Source organism: Salvelinus fontinalis, chromosome 35 (assembly GCF_029448725.1).
Source record: "Salvelinus fontinalis isolate EN_2023a chromosome 35, ASM2944872v1, whole genome shotgun sequence".
NCBI lineage: Eukaryota > Metazoa > Chordata > Actinopteri > Salmoniformes > Salmonidae > Salvelinus > Salvelinus fontinalis.
This window is the reverse complement of record NC_074699.1, coordinates 33,147,375-33,168,730: the sequence shown is the minus strand read 5'-3', so window position 1 is coordinate 33,168,730 and position 21,356 is coordinate 33,147,375. Positions and strand designations below refer to the sequence as shown.

Genomic DNA, 21,356 nt, shown 5'->3' with positions numbered 1-21,356 from the left:
GGGTAGTATAACATGAAGGTCCTATTTGGGTTGAACAAGCACTTTGTCATGGTTCCATGAAGACAGCTTCTTACTGTAGCTTGCTGATATACAGGATACTTAGAGAAGTATCAGTAACAAGTTAATGCCTTGTGGGACTAAGTAATGTCCCTCGCTCCGTGTTAAGTTATCATGGCCTGGCACTGTATAAGTGTACTTTGAAGGATTTGCATAAAGAGGGTCTACTTCCTTAATGGGTGAAGTGGATATGTGAATTTCCGCTTGGCTAGACACACAACAGTGTGCATTCCTCTCTGGCCTAGAACTGCTACAGGTCCCAAATAGCCCTCCATTCCCTATGATATAGTGCAGTGCTTTTGACTAGAGCACATAGGGTTCTGGTCAAAAGGAGTGCACTATACAGGGGATAGGGTGCCATTTGGGATGCAAACCTAGTCTAGCACTATGTTCTAGTGCACTACAGCATATGATGTGGGGAATCTGTCTTTCTGAAACAAGTGTCTGTCTCTGTTAGGTTCAGACAGCTTCTCTCTCCTTTCTCCTGTCGTACCTCCTGTGTCTCTCTCTCCTTCCTCCTGTCGTACCTTCTGTGTCTCTCTCTCTCCTTCCTCCTGTCGTACCTTCTGTGTGTCTCTCTCTCTCTCCTTCCTACTGTCATACCTCCTGTGTCTCTCTCTCCTTCCTCCTGTCGTACCTCCTGTATGTCTCTCTCTCTCCTTCCTACTGTCATACCTCCAGTGTCTCTCTCTCCTTCCTACTGTCGTACCTCCTGTGTCTCTCTCTCCTTCCTACTGTCGTACCTCCCGTGTCTCTCTCTCTCTCCTTCCTACTGTCATACCTCCTGTGTCTCTCTCTCCTTCCTACTGTCGTACCTCCTGTGTGTCTCTCTCTCTCCTTCCTACTGTCATACCTCCAGTGTCTCTCTCTCCTTCCTACTGCCGTACCTCCCGTGTCTCTCTCTCTCCTTCCTCCTGCCGTACCTCCTGTGTCTCTCTCTCTCTCCTTCCTCCTGTCGTACCTTCTGTGTGTCTCTCTCTCTCTCCTTCCTACTGTCATACCTCCAGTGTCTCTCTCTCCTTCCTACTGCCGTACCTCCTGTGTCTCTCTCTCCTTCCTACTGTCGTACCTCCCGTGTCTCTCTCTCTCTCCTTCCTACTGTCATACCTCCTGTGTCTCTCTCTCTCCTTCCTACTGTCGTACCTCCCGTGTCTCTCTCTCTCTCCTTCCTACTGTCGTACCTCCTGTGTCTCTCTCTCCTTCCTACTGTCGTACCTCCTGTGTGTCTCTCTCTCTCCTTCCTACTGTCATACCTCCAGTGTCTCTCTCTCCTTCCTACTGCCGTACCTCCCGTGTCTCTCTCTCTCCTTCCTCCTGCCGTACCTCCTGTGTCTCTCTCTCTCTCCTTCCTCCTGTCGTACCTTCTGTGTGTCTCTCTCTCTCTCCTTCCTACTGTCATACCTCCAGTGTCTCTCTCTCCTTCCTACTGTCGTACCTCCTGTGTCTCTCTCTCCTTCCTACTGTCGTACCTCCCGTGTCTCTCTCTCTCTCCTTCCTACTGTCGTACCTCCTGTGTCTCTCTCTCCTTCCTACTGTCGTACCTCCTGTGTGTCTCTCTCTCTCCTTCCTACTGTCATACCTCCAGTGTCTCTCTCTCCTTCCTACTGCCGTACCTCCCGTGTCTCTCTCTCTCCTTCCTACTGTCATACCTCCAGTGTCTCTCTCTCCTTCCTACTGTCGTACCTCCTGTGTGTCTCTCTCTCTCCTTCCTACTGTCATACCTCCAGTGTCTCTCTCTCCTTCCTACTGCCGTACCTCCCGTGTCTCTCTCTCCTTCCTACTGTCATACCTCCAGTGTCTCTCTCTCCTTCCTACTGCCGTACCTCCTGTGTGTCTCTCTCTCTCCTTCCTACTGTCATACCTCCAGTGTCTCTCTCTCCTTCCTACTGCCGTACCTCCAGTGTCTCTCTCTCCTTCCTACTGCCGTACCTCCCGTGTCTCTCTCTCCTTCCTACTGTCGTACCTCCAGTGTCTCTCTCCTTCCTACTGCCGTACCTCCCGTGTCTCTCTCTCCTTCCTACTGTCGTACCTCCTGTGTGTCTCTCTCTCTCCTTCCTACTGTCGTACCTCCAGTGTCTCTCTCTCCTTCCTACTGACGTACCTCCCGTGTCTCTCTCTCTCCTTCCTACTGTCATACCTCCAGTGTCTCTCTCTCCTTCCTACTGTCATACCTCCAGTGTCTCTCTCTCCTTCCTACTGCCGTACCTCCCGTGTCTCTCTCTCTCCTTCCTACTGTCGTACCTCCAGTGTCTCTCTCTCCTTCCTACTGTCATACCTCCAGTGTCTCTCTCTCCTTCCTACTGTCATACCTCCCGTGTCTCTCTCTCCTTCCTACTGTCATACCTCCCGTGTCTCTCTCTCTCTCCTTCCTACTATCGTACCTCCTGTGTTTTTATTTTATTTTATTTTTTTATTTCACCTTTATTTAACCAGGTAGGCTAGTTGAGAACAAGTTCTCATTTGCAACTGCGACCTGGCCAAGATAAAGCACCCACCTACCTGTGTGTCTCTCTCTCTCCTTCCTCCTGTCGTACCTTCTGTGTGTCTCTCTCTATCCTTCCTCCTGTCGTACCTTCTGTGTGTCTCTCTCTCTCTCCTTCCTCCTGTCGTACCTTCTGTGTCTCTCTCTCTCTCTCGTACCTCCTGTCTCTCCCTCCTTCCTCCTGTCGTACTTTCTGTGTCTCTCTCTCTCTCCTTCCTCCTGTCGTACCTCCTGTGTGTGTCTCTCTCTCTCTCTCCTTCCTCCTGTCGTACCTTCTGTGTCTCTCTCTATCCTTCCTCCTGTCGTACCTTCTGTGTCTCTCTCTCTCCTTCCTCCTGTCGTACCTTCTGTGTCTCTCTCTCTCCTTCCTCCTGTCGTACCTCCTGTGTCTCTCTCTCTCCTTCCTCCTGTCGTACCTCCTGTGTCTCTCTCTCTCTCCTTCCTTCTGTCGTACCTTCTGTGTCTCTCTCTCTCTCCTTCCTCCTGTCGTACCTCCTGTGTCTCTCTCTCCTTCCTCCTGTCGTACCTTCTGTGTCTCTCTCTCTCCTTCCTCCTGTCGTACCTCCTGTGTCTCTCTCTCTCCTTCCTCCTGTCGTACCTCCTGTGTCTCTCTCTCTCTCCTTCCTCCTGTCGTACCTCCTGTGTCTCTCTCTCTCTCCTTCCTCCTGTCGTACCTTCTGTGTCTCTCTCTCTCCTTCCTCCTGTCGTACCTCCTGTGTCTCTCTCTCCTTCCTCCTGTCGTACCTTCTGTGTCTCTCTCTCTCCTTCCTCCTGTCGTACCTCCTGTGTCTCTCTCTCTCCTTCTTCCTGTCGTACCTCCTGTGTCTCTCTCTCTCCTTCCTCCTGTCGTACTTCCTGCGTCTCTCTCTCTCCTCCATCCCTCTCCTTCCTACTGTCGTACTTCCTGCATCTCTCTCTCCATCTCCTCCATCTCTCTTTCGCCCTCCCTATTCTCTCTCTTGCTCCTTCCTCCTATCGCACCGCCTGCATCTCTCTCTCCTTCCTCCAGTCGTAACTCCTGCATTTCTCTCTCTCTCTCTCTCTCTCTCTCTCTCTCTCTCTCTCTCTCTCTCTCTCACTCCTTCCTCCCACCGTACCTCCATTTCTCTTTCTATTCTATCTCTATTCTCTCTCTCCTTCCTCCTGTCACACCTCCTCTCCCTCTCTCTTTTTTCTCTCTCTCCCTCCTTCCTCACACCTCCAGTTCTCTGTCTCTCTCTTCCTCTCCCCTTCCTCCAGTCATACAGCCTCAGACAGACGTTTTAATAAAGCACCTATCCAGCGAAGAGGACATGGCAACATTGATCATCAGTCTGTGGTTCCTAAAACAATAACTTCTAGCCTAAACTAGAACCCAGAGCTTCTGACATGCAACATGGAGAGTAGAAATATTTTCCATGTTTAAGATCATTTTTTAGGAACTTCCTATTTCTGACATGTGGTTTTAGATCAGCCGCTGCTACAGCAGCTGCCATGTGGATTCACAAAGTGGAAATACTGTACGATTGTTCAAGAACTACGATTATTGAGAAATGTTGCAGAAGATCAGAGGTTCTCAGACTGTTTTTCACTGTAATAGTTTGGAAATATTCATGTAGTCTTTACTGTGGCCCACAAAGAAAAAACTAATATTTCAAGCAGTGATCCAGTCTTGAGCCATTTTATTGTATCGTGTCATATTATACATCGTGTCCCCTGATCTGTCATTGACATGGCTGATTAACTTTCTGTAACCACAATGGCTGCCATGGCACAGTCCAGGTGGGTGACACATTGGTGGGGGATGAGGTGAGTTTCCCTCCCAATGCAATCCAAAGGGCTTTGAGCACATGGAAAAGTGCTATATAAAACCAATCCTTATTATACAAGATATTACTATAATATCATCATATTGTAATAATATACGTTTCCCTCGTACTTTAATCAGGCACATGCACAGATAGGACCTTACCTATGTAGAGAACATGCCCTTTGCCCTTCCAGTCTCCTAAGTGTCATTTTGGGTGGTGGTGTAATTTCCCCCCCTTTTCCCAGTCTGCCCTGTACTGAGATTACAAGCCCGGTTGAGAGATCCGGTCACCGGTCGAGTGTCTGTCTACCTAGTTTAAATACAACAGTACTTCCACAGCAGCATAACACTTGATTAGCTTACACCATCATCAATATTGGGTCTGGTTGGCTGATAGGCAGCAGAGAGAGAGGCAGAGAGACATCACACAATCAGGAAAAGAAATGGAGCTAGCTAACTAGCAGATTTACATCAATCACCAATATCAATGATCAGCTGATAGCCCATCCTATTTTCCCCATGTCAATCATGTCTTTAGGAGACGCTGTAACTAGCTTGCTTTCAATTTGTGATTATGAGTTTGTCTTGTTGCAGAAACAAAATGCCCCCTGAAAGGTCTGTGCACGGCCCTGACTTTGAGCATCTGGAAAAGTGCTTTATAATATCCATCCAGACAATCCCTCAGTCAGTCAGTATCTCACCTGACAGACCCCACTGATGCACATATCCAGGGCGTCGGCCCGGCAACGTGTTCCATCTAGAACCTTAGGCGCCAGCTCCACCGTTAAGCTCCTCCCCCGCGCCTGGCACCGCAGGGCGCACGCAGCCGAAGGTTCATAGGGCACGGGAATCCACTCGTAGACCATGCCCTGGTACCTGATGTCATTGTGGGCAGAGCACTGCTGGGCTCGGAAGTCTCCCGACTCGACGGGACAGTCCTGGGGAAGAAGGGAGGAGAGAAAAGGAAGATAGAGAAGGATAAGATGGCTCGGCAGAGGGAAAGAACAGAACACATAACAGCTTACATGTGGAAGACACAACTCTTTGCCAACAGCGAGCCTTTACTAAGTCTCTCCTTAGGCCTTGCTTTACGTGCACACACACACACACACACACACACACACACACACACACACACACACACACACACACACACACACACACACACACACACACACACACACACACACACACACACACACACACACACACACACACACACACACACACACACACCACACTCCCTCCCTCCCTCCCTTTCTCATTGAACTACATGGATGGGACTTCATAAAGTGAAGTGTTTCTCTCTCTCTCTTGCTTTGTTTATATCCATCTCTTTCACACCGGGAGCGGTGGTCTAAATATTATGCTGGGGACTCATCCCACTGGTCATGATTGAAATCATAGCTAGTCTGCAATACATTCCAGACACAAACCACTTCAATAGAGTAATAGAAACAGTCTATCTTTGATGAAAATGCTGTGAGAACGACTGTGGTTCCGCTGCTGAGAACAGACTGAATTCTGGAGTTGATATGAGATGGAGCTTTTCCTCTGTTCATTGATGGAACGTATGATTTTACCAAGAGGTCACCCACAGTGCTGAACATGACTGATTTTACCAAGAGGTCACCCACAGTGCTGAACATGACTGATTTTACCAAGAGGTCACCCACAGTGCTGAACATGACTGATTTTACCAAGAGGTCACCCACAGTGCTGAACATGACTGATTTTACCATGAGGTCACCCACAGTGCTGAACATGACTGATTTTACCATGAGGTCACCCACAGTGCTGAACATGACTGATTTTACCAAGAGGTCACCCACAGTGCTGAACATGACTGATTTTACCATGAGGTCACCCACAGTGCTGAACATGACTGATTTTACCATGAGGTCACCCACAGTGCTGAACATGACTGGCAAATACAGTGGCGGCTGACAATATTGAGCCAGTGCTTATCACTGTTACCAGCAAAGTTATACGCTGGAATAGAAAAGTTATAACTATATATTACCAGTTATAAGCTGGAATAGGACTAATAACAAGTTATATGTGTTACATTCATAAGCTTTAGAAATGACTCTGTTGTAGTCTGTTGAGGCTACATCCCGTAGACTAGACTTACCATGTTACTGCACGTTCTGTAGCGGATATTCTTGCCTTCACAGTTCCTACAAAGCAATGCAAAATAACAAACCAACATTGTTAGTATTAATTGAAACCAACGGTTTACAAGGAAATGGTTTGGGCTTGAGTGTAAGGGTTAGTAAAAATATTTATTTGTGACGGGAAAGCTATATAACATACACCATATCAAACATGTATAATAGAATAGCTTAATATCCCTCAGGGAAATCTGTTTTGTAACAAAGAAATGCACCATTAAACAGAAACGTCTACAACAAACGTCTACAACAAGTGGTGTTTTGCTAGTGTCTTGGGAAGCTCAGGAGTTACACCTTGTGAGACTGAAGGATCGTGGCTGGAGTCAAATCAGGACTGACAGACAATTCATCCTGAATTATAGCTGTCTGTCTCACACACACACACACACACACGCAAGCACGCACGCACACACGCACACGCACGCACAGACACACGCACACGCACACACACACCTGTCAGACCAAACCACGCTTCACCTGCCAACGATCAGATCTCATCGAGCCAACGACCGTCTCAGGACCCCCTCTAGGCTTAAACAAGCAAATCAACCTCTCTCACACACATCACACACACACACACACTCTGACACCCGCCCACACACACACACTAATCGGTTCACCTCACTCTGTCAAAACCAACTCCTGCCTCGTCTGACATCCACCACAGCGTAACACTCCATTCCCTCCCCCTTCCTACACCGTATGGACACGCTACAAAATCTGTTCCACCTTGTTAGAAACGATAACTGCAGCCCATCACCCAGTGTGTGTTAACTTCCACTTCGCCACATTTCTCATTCTCACCCCCGGGGGTAGAATAACATTGGTCTAAACTGGTAGCAGCTCATTTGTTCGGGGCAATGCCCCAAATGGCACCCTATTCCCTACACAGTGCACTACTTTTGACCAGAGCCTTATGGGCCCTGGTCAAAAGTAGTACACTACATAGGGAATAGGATGCCATTTGGGACGAAAAGCGGATGTTAAAAAGCTTCAGTCTAATCGTCCATTAGGGTGAACGGGGAGTTGGAGACCACACTACGGCCATTCAGCCTGCTCCAAGGAAAAGCAGGCACCGAGGCAGAGTAGGAATGTCTCTGTCTTAACCAACCAATTAATGGCTTTCCCCCATCGAGATGAATCACTCATCCACACTGGGTTATACGTATAGGCTGGAGACAGGCACATACACATGCATACAGACATACGCGGACACACACACGGACCTGCACGCAGAGCCACAAGCACACGCACACACACACACACACTGCACACGGCTGTGTGTAGACCATGCTTTCAGGGTCTAGGAATGTATATGAGGTGGCTATTTGTCTTCTAGCGGACAAACAGAGAGCAAAAATGTCTGAAGTCCACAGACATGAGGAAGGATAGGCAGCACTGTGGCTAATGGTGTCGGGTGAAGTTGCCCCTTGACACTGATCTTGGGTCAGTTTTGCGTTTTCTCCACTAATAGTTAAGGTTAGGGGGAGGGGAAACTGATCCTAGATCTGTACCTAGGGGCAAACTTCACCCCCGGAGCGTGTCTAACAGAGTAAACCAAATCTAGCATTATCAGGTGTGTAAGTGCTGGGCAGGAACAAAAGCCTGCATGCCCTGCAGCTCTCCAGGACCGGAATTGAAAAGAACAGTGCTGCTCTAACTCAAGTCTAGACAGATATTCCTAGACAGATATTTCCTCCCAGTCACTGGATGTTTCTATAAGGACAGATGAAGTTAGCAGGAGTCTGGTGGGGAACGGGCCTTAGAGAAGGCAAGGCGCTGGGCACACAACGTCTGACGTCCAAGAGCAACATGGGGCCAGACACTACCCCAGTTTGTCTGTGTATCTCTCTGTGTGTGTGTGTGTGTGTGTGTGTGTGTGTGTGTGTGTGTGTGTGTGTGTGTGTGTGTGTGTGTGTGTGTGTGTGTGTGTGTGTGTGTGTGTGTGTGTGTGTGTGTGTGTGTGTGTGTGATGTCTGGAGTAAGCTGGAGTGGGGCAGGGAGAAAGAGATTACAGTAGACTTAAGGTGTTCTCTGCAGTCTTTCTATGTTCCCCTTCATCTACACAGGCAGCTCTTCTGCTGGCTTAACCCTGACACCTGACACACACACACACACAGTCCCAGTGTGCTCGAGCAGGTGTGTTGGCTGATGCAGGGAATGGGAGATATTGCTCAACTAACTGTGTAAATCTCCCTGTGGGGGAAGCAGGCAAATCAAGCCCACAATCACTTCCAGACTTCTACACTCATTTAATCAATGAAGGGAAGTCAGGACAGAGGTCTGAGGCTGCATCTCAAATGGTACACTATTACCAATAAAGTGCACTACTTTTGTGGAAAAGAATCTGATTGGTGAACTGGAATAATTGTTATCTCATCCAACAACCCCTAAAGACCTACAGATATGGCCACTTATCATTCAGTTAAGTAGCGTTCCAAATGGCCCTCTATTCCCTACTGTATATAGTGCATGCAGTGCCTTCAGGAGGTATTCATACCCCTTGACTTATTATCGTTAAATTGATTTATTTTCTCACCCATTTACACACAATACCCCTTAGGGACAAAGATTTTAGAACTGTTTGCAAATGTATTGAACATGAAATAGATGTAACGGTTCTCCTCTTCCTCTTCATCCGAAGAGGAGCATGGATTGAACCAAGACGCAGCGTTGTAACTTGACATATTATTTATTTAAACAAGACACAAAACGAACTATACTTGATTAACTACAAAACAAATAAACGATGTAGACAGACCTGGACACGAACTTACATATAACGTGAAGAACGCATGAACAGGAAAACTGACTACATAAAAGAACGAACGTACAAACAAACCGAGAACAGTCCCGTGTGGCGTAACATACAAACACTGACACAGGAGACAACCACCCACAACGAACACTGTGAAACAACCTACCTAAATATGACTCTCAATTAGAGGAAACGCCAAACACCTGCCTCTAATTGAGAGCCATACCAGGCAACCCTAAACCAACATAGAAACAGAAAACATAGAATGCCCACCCAAACTCACGTCCTGACCAACTAACACATACCACAAACTAACAGAAATAGGTCAGGAACGTGACAATAGAGACATATCTAAATTAAATATGTAATCACACATCTGAGAAAATACTTTTTTACCTGTTATTCTTTTAAAAATGTGTTGTCAAATTGGTCATTGATCATTGCTAAACAACCATTGTCATGTCTTGCCATAGATGTTCAAGTAGATTTAAGTCAAAACTGTAACTAGGTCACTCTAAGACATTCTCTGTCTTCTTGGTAAGAAACTCCAGTGTAGATTTGGATCTGCTGAAAGGTGAATTCATCTCCCAGTGTCTGGTGGAAAGCAGATTGAACTAGGTTTTCCTCTAGGATTTTGCTTGTGCTTAGCTCTATTGTCAGGACCCGGTGCGAGAAACAGTCACTAATAATCATCAGAACCCAGAAGATGAGGCAGACACAGCAGTACTAGAGATGGTGGTTTAATTAAAGAACAAAATCTTCAGGCAAAGAATCTAAATCCACAATGTCCAAACATAAAGCCAAGAAGCACAAAATGGATATCCTCCAAAAATACAAAGAAACTCCACAAAGTGGTAAAAACAGCAGGGAAAAACAAACCTCAAAAGACTACTCAAAAATACACAAGCACTAAACCAGAGAACCTCTGGAAAATCCAATAAGAGAATCATATGTTCAGAACAAGGCTTGGGCTGGGGCTGGGTGCTAACATACAAACACTGAGCAAGGAACTGAGGAACACACAGGGTTTAAATACTAACAAGGGAACGACACACAGGTGCAAACAATAATTAGAGCAAGGAAAAACAAAAGGTACAAAAAAGGTGCAATGGGGACATCTAGTGACCAAAACCTGAACAGTCCTGGCCAAAACCTGACAGAATCCCCCTCCTAGGAACGGCTCCTGACGTTCCTACCAGCCTTCTCAGGGTGGAGGGTCCTGAACTGACGAATGAGATCAGGGTCCAGTATGTCCTTGGCAGGAACCCAGGAGCGCTCCTCGGGACCGTAGCCTTCCCAGTCCACCAGATACTGCCAGGACCGCTGCACCCGGCGGGAATCCAGTATCCGGTGGACGGTATAAGCCGACTGGCCACCGATGACACGGGGCGTAGGGGGAGGTCTGCCTGCCGGGATAAGGGGAGAAAAAACAACAGGTTTTAATAAAGTAATGTGAAATGTTGGATTGATCTTAAGGGATCTGGGTAAGTGCAGGCGAAAAGTAACGGGATTGACTCTCCTGGCAATCTTAAAGGGACCGATGAATCTCTGGGACAGCTTGCGAGACTCCACCCGTAGCGGTAAGTTCTTTGTTGAGAGCCATACTCTCTGGCCGGGGTACAGGGTAGGACCGGGACAGCGACGTCTGTTGGCTTGTCGTTGGTACTGCTGTGAGGAACGCAGAAGATTAAGACGTGCCTTCTTCCACGTTAGCCGACAGCGTCTGATGAACCTCGAGGCTGAAGGCACTCTGACTTCTGCCTCCTGGTCCGGGAACAATAGAGGAGCATAGCCAAACTGACACTCATGCGGGGATATACCAGTGGAGGAGGAGCACAAGGTGTTGTGCGCGTACTCGGCCCAAACAATGAAGGATGACCATGTGGACGGGTTGTTGGAAACCATACATCTGAGGGTGGTTTCCAGCTCCTGATTCATCCTCTCAGTTTGGCCGTTGGACTCTGGATGGTACCCTGAAGATAAACTGGCCGTGGCCCCTATGAGTTGGCAGAAGGCCTTCCAAAACCTTGAGGCGAACTGGGAACCTCTGTCGGAAACCATATCTTGCGGAATGCCAAAGACTCGGAACACATGGTTAATCACCAACTCAGCTGTTTCCTTGGCAGAAGGTAATTTGGTCAAGGGAACAAACCTGGCCGCCTTAGAAAACCTGTCGATGATGACTAGGATCGTAGTATTACCATGGGACAGAGGAAGGCCAGTAATAAAGTCCAACGAGATATGGGACCAGGGTCGGTGGGGAATAGATAAAGGGTGAAGGAGTCCTTGAGGGCGGAGGTGAGAAGATTTGCCCTGGCAGCACACGGAACAGGCCTTGACGAAAGTAGCAACGTCTTCTTTTATGGTGGGCCACCAGAACTTACGCTGGATGAACTCCAAGGTGCGACCTACGCCTGGGTGACAGGTGAGGCGAGAGGAGTGCCCCCACAGAAGGACTTGGGACCTTGCTGCCTTGGGAACAAACAATCGATTGGCAGGACCTCCTCCAGGGCCCGGTTCGATGGCTTGAGCTTGTTTCACGGTATCCTCCACTTGCCACGAGATCGGAGCCACGATCTTAGCGGCAGGAAGGACAGTCAGGTCAGTATCTTCTCGAATGGCAGGAGAGTAGATTCGTGACAAGGCGTCCGGTTTGAGATTCTTCGACCCGGGTCTATAGGTGAGGATAAACTGAAATCGGCTGAAGAAAAGAGACCATCGAGCTTGTCTGGAGTTCAACCGCTTCGCCTGCTGGATATACTCCAGATTTTTGTGGTCCGTAAGCACTTGAAACGGTTGAGAAGCCCCCTCGAGCCAGTGTCTCCATTCCTTCAATGCCATCTTAACCGCTAGGAGTTCACGATCCCCCACATCGTAATTCCTCTCGGCCGGGGTAAGCCGGTGAGAGAAGAAGGCGCAAGGATGAAGCTTCTTGTCTTCACCCCTCTGAGACAGGACAGCTCCAACACCAACCTCTGATGCGTCTACCTCCACCACAAAAGGTTCATCCGCCGTTGGTAGTGTCAGGATGGGAGCAGAGAGGATGCGCTGCTTGAGTCCTTGGAAGGCCTTCTCAGCTTCTCTTCCCCACAGAAACCTTGTGTTGCCACCCTTGGTTACAGCTGAGAGAGGGGCTGCCACCGAGCTGAAGTTCTTGATGAACTTGCGGTAAAAGTTGGTGAAGCCCAGGAAACGCTGAACTTCCTTAACGGACTTGGGGGTGGGCCAATCCGCTACCGCCCCTACCTTCTTGGGGTCCATCTGGACTCGACCGGGTTCTACTATAAATCCCAGGAATTGTACTCGAGAGGAATGGAATTCACACTTTTCCGGCTTAACGTACAAATGGCTGTCTAGGAGGCGTTTGAGCACTTGTCTGACATAATTAGTGTGTTCTTGAAGGGAGCTCGAAAAGATGATGATGTCATCCAAGTAAACAAACACGAAGATGTTAAGCATATCCCTAAGCACATCGCTTATGAGCGCTTGGAACACAGCCGGGGCGTTGGTCAGGCTGAAGGGCATCACCGAGTATTCGTAGTGACCAGTAGGCGTGTTGAAAGCGGTCTTCCACTCGTCCCCGGGTTTGATCCGCACAAGATGGTATGCGTTCCGCAGGTCAAGCTTAGTGAAGACAACTGCTTCCTGGAGCAGCTCAAAGGCTGTGGCCATAAGAGGTAGCGGGTAGCGGTTACGGACGGTTATGGCATTGAGTCCCCGGTAGTCGATGCAAGGTCGTAATCCACCGTCTTTCTTGGCCACAAAGAAAAACCCTGCTCCCGCCGGCAAGGTAGATGGACGCATGAGGCCTGCTGCCAGAGCGTCCTTGATGTAGGTATCCATAGCAGCTCGTTCGGGAGGAGAAAGGGAAAAGATCCGACCCCTGGGAGTGCAGGTCCCTGGAAACAGGTCGATGGTGCAATCGTAAGGTCTATGGGGTGGTAGTTTGGTGGCCCTCTGTTTGCTAAATACCGGTTTGAGGTCATGGTAACACTCGGGAACTCGGGACAGCTCGATGGATTCTAGAGACTCGGGAGGGGAACTCGGGGAACTCGGAAAGATACAAGTGGCTTGGCACGTAGGACCCCACTGCTTGATAGTGCCCACAGACCAGTCGATGTGAGGGTTATGGCTGTGAAGCCAGGGGTAACCAAGGACGAGAGGGAACTCGGAACAGGAGATCAGATGAAAGTTCATCACTTCCTGGTGTTGGGAAACTGAAAGTCGCAAGGGGGTAGTGGCACGAGTGACAAGTCCAGATCCCAAAGGGCTTCTATCCAACGTAGTAACCCTTATGGGGTCACTTAGAGGTTCAGAAGGAACGCCATTCTCCTTCGCCCAGACCCCATCCATGAAGTTACCTGCGGCTCCAGAGTCTACCAAGGCTTGAAGAGGAAACTCGTGGTCGTCCCAGGAAAGGGTAACTGGAATGAGCAGGCGGGAGTTGGATGGATGGGAGGAGGTTATGTTTCCCGTTACAGTCCTCCCAGGCCTGCACGGGAGAGTGCGTTTCCCTGGAGCCCGGGACACGTGGAGCGGAAATGGCCCGGTTTGCCGCAATATAGACAGCATCGCTCCCTCATCCGGCGGTCTCTCTCAGCCTGGGAGATGCGTCCAACCTGCATGGGTTCTGGTGGAGCCAGCGAGGATAAAGGTGGAGACTCGGAGCTGGAACCGATAGGAGCTAGGGTGAGAGGTCTACGGTTGAGTTCTCTCTCTCTCTCAGACGCTGGTCTATGCGCGAAGCCAACTTGATAAGGGACTCGAGGTTGTCCGGTGGTTCCCGAGTGGCCAGTTCATCTTGGATGGTATCAGAAAGACCCTTCAAAAAACACACTGTGAGCGCCTCGTCGTTCCAGCCACTTGCCGCTGCCACAGTGCGGAACTGGATGGCATAGTCCGTCACGCTGCGCCGACCTTGGCGGAGAGTCAGGAGCTGTTTGGCTGAGTCAGGGCCGTTGGTAGGACCTTGAAACACTCGCTTGGATTCTTCAGCAAAGGTAGAGTAGCTGGCACAGCAGGGACTTTGGGCATCCCACACAGCAGTAGCCCAGGCTAGGGCTTTTTCCGACAGCAGGGTGATGATATATGCTATCTTGGACCGGTCGGTGGGAAACGACGATGGTTGTAGCTCAAAGGAGAGAGAACATTGGGTGAGAAACCCCTTACAAACACTCGGATCACCTGAGAACCGTTGGGGAGGCGGCAGACGAGGTTCAGCCAGGGATTTAACTGCCAGGGGCACTTGAATCTGATGAACTGGAGCAGAAGCGGTTGCCGGGGAAAGTCGATCAGAAATCTGCTTTATGGAAGTCAGCATCTCTGACAGAAGTTGAGAATGTCTAGCCATTAAGGCCTCTTGCTGAACCAGAGCAGCTTCGTGGCGTTGGACAGTCCCCTCGTGGTGGGACAGGATGGAACAAAAATCCTGGGTACTGGCTGCCTCTGGGTTCATTATAATGGCTCAGTGTTTCTGTCAGGACCCGGTGCGAGAAACAGTCACTAATAATCGTCAGAACCCAGAAGATGAGGCAGACACAGCAGTACTAGAGATGGTGGTTTAATTAAAGAACAAAATCTTCAGGCAAAGAATCTAAATCCACAATGTCCAAACATAAAGCCAAGAAGCACAAAATGGATATCCTCCAAAAATACAAAGAAACTCCACAAAGTGGTAAAAACAGCAGGGAAAAACAAACCTCAAAAGACTACTCAAAAATACACAAGCACTAAACCAGAGAACCTCTGGAAAATCCAATAAGAGAATCATATGTTCAGAACAAGGCTTGGGCTGGGGCTGGGTGCTAACATACAAACACTGAGCAAGGAACTGAGGAACACACAGGGTTTAAATACTAACAAGGGAACCACACACAGGTGCAAACAATAATTAGTGCAAGGAAAAACAAAAGGTACAAAAAAGGTGCAATGGGGACATCTAGTGACCAAAACCTGAACAGTCCTGGCCAAAACCTGACATCTATTCCGTTTCTTTTTTATCCTGAAAAACTTAATGAACAATTACTGTTACATGTGCTCCCTCTCTGGTCTCTAGGTCACCAGTCTGCTCGTCATGGCCCACACCTGTCACCATCGTAACGCATAATTCCGCATTATGACACTCACCTGGACTCCATCACCTCCTTGATTACCTGCCCTATATTTGTCACTCCATTTGGTTCCTTCCCCAGTCCTCATTGTATCTGTTCCTGTTTCATGTCAGTGCGCAGTTTGTGTTACGTGTTTGTTTCATTTATTTATAAAAAAATTCACTCCCTGAACTTGCTTCCCGACTCGCAGATTACAGCATTACAATTACAACCATACCCATATACATGATCAGCCAATATGGAGAGTGTTACTCAGTAATGTGTTGTATTGGATTTACCCGAAATATAACACTTTGTATTCAGGGAAAAAAGTAATTTTCTTTGCCACATTTTTTGCAGTATTACTTTAGTGCCTGCCTTTTTGCAAACAGGATGCATATTTTGGAATATTTGTATTCTGTACAAGCGTGAAGTAACTACAATGTTGTTGATCCATCTTCAGTGTTCTCCTATGACAGCCATTGAACTCTGTAACTGCTTTAAAGTCACCATTGGCCTCATGGTGAAATCGCTGAGCGGTTTCCTTCCTCTCTGGCAACTGAGTTAGGAAGGATGTCTGTATCTTTGTAGTGACTGGGTGTATTGATACACCATCCAAAGTGTAATTAATAACTTCACCATGCTCAGAGGGATATTCAGTGTCTGCAGTATGTTCTCTCTGTTACTGCACGGCAAGAGGTACAGGAGCACCAAGTCTACCCAACAGCCATTAGACTGATGAATAGTTAATTAAACGGCTACCTGGACTTTCAGATTTTTATGCCCTACCTACATGTACATAGTACTTCAATCAATTACCTAACCAATCCTTAAAGTACATATTACCTTGATCAATCACCCCAACTACTTGATACCCAGTACACTGACTCGGTACCGATATTCCTTGTATATAGCCTCGTAATTTTTATTATCCCCCATATATTTTGTTATGCTAATAATAAGTTAAGGGGTATGAATACTTTCTGAAGGTACTGTATGTATTCCCTATAGACAGGTTGGTTGTTTAGAAACAAAACAATGCATGTGCAACTATGGGGCAAAACAAACAGGATTTACTTACATGATGACACAACCGGCTCCACGCATGTGTCTGCAGGTTGAGTTTGTCATCCCCACCAGACGGGATCAGGACACGCAGGTTGAGTTTGTCTTCCCCACCAGACGGGATCAGGACACGCATGTTGAGTTTGTCTTCCCCACCAGACGCGATCAGGACACGCATGTTGAGTTTGTCTTCCCCACCAGACGCGATCAGGACACGCATGTTGAGTTTGTCTTCCCCACCAGACGCGATCAGGACACGCATGTTGAGTTTGTCTTCCCCACCAGACGGGATCAGGACACGCAGGTTGAGTTTGTCTTCCCCACCAGACGGGATCAGGACACGCATGTTGAGTTTGTCTTCCCCACCAGACGCGATCAGGACACGCATGTTGAGTTTGTCTTCCCCACCAGACGGGATCAGGACACGCAGGTTGAGTTTGTCTTCCCCACCAGACGGGATCAGGACACGCATGTTGAGTTTGTCTTCCCCACCAGACGGGATCAGGACACGCAGGTTGAGTTTGTCTTCCCCACCAGACGGGATCAGGACACGCAGGTTGAGTTTGTCTTCCCCACCAGACGGGATCAGGACACGCATGTTGAGTTTGTCTTCCCCACCAGACGGGATCAGGACACGCAGGTTGAGTTTGTCTTCCCCACCAGACGGGATCAGGACACGCAGGTTGAGTTTGTCTTCCCCACCAGACGGGATCAGGACACGCATGTTGAGTTTGTCTTCCCCACCAGACGGGATCAGGACACGCAGGTTGAGTTTGTCTTCCCCACCAGACGCGATCAGGACACGCAGGTTGAGTTTGTCTTCCCCACCAGACGCGATCAGGACACGCAGGTTGAGTTTGTCATCCCCACCAGACGGGATCAGGACACGCAGGTTGAGTTTGTCATCCCCACCAGACGGGATCAGGACACGCAGGTTGAGTTTGTCTTCCCCACCAGACGCGATCAGGACACGCAGGTTGAGTTTGTCTTCCCCACCAGACGGGATCAGGACACGCAGGTTGAGTTTGTCTTCCCCACCAGACGGGATCAGGACACGCATGTTGAGTTTGTCTTCCCCACCAGACGGGATCAGGACACGCATGTTGAGTTTGTCTTCCCCACCAGACGTGATCAGGACACGCAGGTTGAGTTTGTCTTCCCCACCAGACGGGATCAGGACACGCATGTTGAGTTTGTCTTCCCCACCAGACGCGATCAGGACACGCAGGTTGAGTTTGTCTTCCCCACCAGACGGGATCAGGACACGCAGGTTGAGTTTGTCTTCCCCACCAGACGCGATCAGGACACGCAGGTTGAGTTTGTCTTCCCCACCAGACGGGATCAGGACACGCAGGTTGAGTTTGTCTTCCCCACCAGACGGGATCAGGACACGCATGTTGAGTTTGTCTTCCCCACCAGACGTGATCAGGACACGCAGGTTGAGTTTGTCTTTCCCACCAGACGGGATCAGGACACGCATGTTGAGTTTGTCTTCCCCACCAGACGCGATCAGGACACGCAGGTTGAGTTTGTCTTCCCCACCAGACGGGATCAGGACACGCAGGTTGAGTTTGTCTTCCCCACCAGACGCGATCAGGACACGCAGGTTGAGTTTGTCTTCCCCACCAGACGCGATCAGGACACGCAGGTTGAGTTTGTCTTCCCCACCAGACGCGATCAGGACACGCAGGTTGAGTTTGTCTTCCCCACCAGACGGGATCAGGACACGCAGGTTGAGTTTGTCTTCCCCACCAGACGGGATCAGGACACGCATGTTGAGTTTGTCTTCCCCACCAGACGTGATCAGGACACGCAGGTTGAGTTTGTCTTCCCCACCAGACGGGATCAGGACACGCATGTTGAGTTTGTCTTCCCCACCAGACGCGATCAGGACACGCAGGTTGAGTTTGTCTTCCCCACCAGACGGGATCAGGACACGCAGGTTGAGTTTGTCTTCCCCACCAGACGCGATCAGGACACGCAGGTTGAGTTTGTCTTCCCCACCAGACGGGATCAGGACACGCAGGTTGAGTTTGTCTTCCCCACCAGACGGGATCAGGACACGCAGGTTGAGTTTGTCTTACCCACCAGACACGATCAGGACACGCAGGTTGAGTTTGTCTTCCCCACCAGACGGGATCAGGACACGCAGGTTGAGTTTGTCTTCCCCACCAGACGCGATCAGGACACGCATGTTGAGTTTGTCTTCCCCACCAGACACGATCAGGACACGCAGGTTGAGTTTGTCTTCCCCACCAGATGGGATCAGGACACGCAGGTTGAGTTTGTCTTCCCCACCAGACGGGATCAGGACACGCATGTTGAGTTTGTCTTCCCCACCAGACGGGATCAGGACACGCAGGTTGAGTTTGTCTTCCCCACCAGACGGGATCAGGACACGCATGTTGAGTTTGTCTTCCCCACCAGACGGGATCAGGACACGCAGGTTGAGTTTGTCTTCCCCACCAGACGGGATCAGGACACGCATGTTGAGTTTGTCTTCCCCACCAGACGCGATCAGGAAACGCATGTTGAGTTTGTCTTCCCCACCAGACGGGATCAGGACACGCAGGTTGAGTTTGTCTTCCCCACCAGACGCGATCAGGACACGCATGTTGAGTTTGTCTTCCCCACCAGACGCGATCAGGACACGCATGTTGAGTTTGTCTTCCCCACCAGACGCGATCAGGACACGCAGGTTGAGTTTGTCTTCCCCACCAGACGCGATCAGGACACGCATGTTGAGTTTGTCTTCCCCACCAGACGGGATCAGGACACGCATGTTGAGTTTGTCTTCCCCACCAGACGCGATCAGGACACGCATGTTGAGTTTGTCTTCCCCACCAGACGCGATCAGGACACGCAGGTTGAGTTTGTCTTCCCCACCAGACGCGATCAGGACACGCATGTTGAGTTTGTCTTCCCCACCAGACACGATCAGGACACGCATGTTGAGTTTGTCTTCCCCACCAGACGGGATCAGGACACGCAGGTTGAGTTTGTCTTCCCCACCAGACGCGATCAGGACACGCATGTTGAGTTTGTCTTCCCCACCAGACGCGATCAGGACACGCATGTTGAGTTTGTCTTCTCCACCAGACGCGATCAGGACACGCAGGTTGAGTTTGTCTTCCCCACCAGACGCGATCAGGACACGCATGTTGAGTTTGTCTTCCCCACCAGACGGGATCAGGACACGCATGTTGAGTTTGTCTTCCCCACCAGACACGATCAGGACACGCATGTTGAGTTTGTCTTCCCCACCAGACGGGATCAGGACACGCAGGTTGAGTTTGTCTTCCCCACCAGACGCGATCAGGACACGCATGTTGAGTTTGTCTTCCCCACCAGACGCGATCAGGACACGCAGGTTGAGTTTGTCTTCCCCACCAGACGCGATCAGGACACGCAGGTTGAGTTTGTCTTCCCCACCAGACGCGATCAGGACACGCAGGTTGAGTTTGTCTTCCCCACCAGACGGGATCAGGACACGCATGTTGAGTTTGTCTTCCCCACCAGACACGATCAGGACACGCATGTTGAGTTTGTCTTCCCCACCAGACGGGATCAGGACACGCAGGTTGAGTTTGTCTTCCCCACCAGACGCGATCAGGACACGCATGTTGAGTTTGTCTTCCCCACCAGACGCGATCAGGACACGCATGATGAGTTTGTCTTCCCCACCAGACGCGATCAGGACACGCAGGTTGAGTTTGTCTTCCCCACCAGACGCGATCAGGACACGCATGTTGAGTTTGTCTTCCCCACCAGACGGGATCAGGACACGCATGTTGAGTTTGTCTTCCCCACCAGACGGGATCAGGACACGCATGTTGAGTTTGTCTTCCCCACCAGACGCGATCAGGACACGCAGGTTGAGTTTGTCTTCCCCACCAGACGCGATCAGGACACGCATGTTGAGTTTGTCTTCCCCACCAGACGGGATCAGGACACGCATGTTGAGTTTGTCTTCCCCACCAGACGGGATCAGGACACGCATGTTGAGTTTGTCTTCCCCACCAGACGCGATCAGGACACGCAGGTTGAGTTTGTCTTCCCCACCAGACGCGATCAGGACAAGCAGGTTGAGTTTGTCTTCCCCACCAGACGCGATCAGGACAAGCAGGTTGAGTTTGTCTTCCCCACCAGACGGGATCAGGACACGCAGGTTGAGTTTGTCTTCCCCACCAGACGTGATCAGGACACGCAGGTTGAGTTTGTCTTCCCCACCAGACACGATCAGGACACGCAGGTTGAGTTTGTCTTCCCCACCAGACGCGATCAAGACACGCAGGTTGAGTTTGTCATCCCCACCAGACGCGATCAGGACACGCAGGTTGAGTTTGTCTTCCCCAGCAGACGCGATCAGGACACGCAGGTTGAGTTTGTCTTCCCCACCAGACACGATCAGGACACGCAGATTGAAATATCAAAATGCACTCTGAACCAACTATATTAATTTAGGGACAGGTCAAAACACATATGAAACATTAATTCACACTTAGCGAGCTAGTTTGCTGATGCTAGCTAATTTGTCCTGGGAGATAAACATTTGGTTGTTATTTTAACTGAAATATACAATGTCCTTTTTTCGCTGGATCTTTGTAAAATTTGGACCAATTTTGAGTCACACAAAATTGGGTGTTCTCTACTCCAACAATTAATTCATAGATAAAAGGGGAATCCTAGTTAGTTTCTAGTAATCTCTCCTCGTTCTTCTTCTTCTTCTGTGGATTTTATATGGCAGTTGGCAACCAACTTTAAGGTGCATTACTGTAACCAACTGGACTGGAGTGTGGACCTCATTCCTTTTTCAATCACCCATGTAGGGATATGTTCCGAAAAACCAATGAGGAGATGGGAGAGGCAAGACTTGCAGCGCGTCATGCATCTAAAATAGAATCAAGTTCTATTTTCGCACCTAGCTACGCAGACGCTTGTT

General features: G+C 49.4%; 1 protein-coding gene across 4 annotated transcripts in view; it reads right to left on the bottom strand.

Moving 5' to 3' along the window:
* Window positions 1–21,356, bottom strand: part of adamtsl3 (ADAMTS-like 3) — a 250,200-nt gene that overhangs the window by 140,019 nt on the left and 88,825 nt on the right. For all 4 annotated transcript variants that reach the window (XM_055900039.1, XM_055900041.1, XM_055900038.1 and 1 more), the window contains 2 exons: window positions 6,463–6,508; window positions 5,030–5,266 (listed from right to left, as the gene is read on the bottom strand). In XM_055900039.1, coding sequence (XP_055756014.1) covers window positions 5,030–5,266; window positions 6,463–6,508 — 283 coding nt within the window. The remainder of the gene's footprint in view (window positions 1–5,029; window positions 5,267–6,462; window positions 6,509–21,356) is intronic.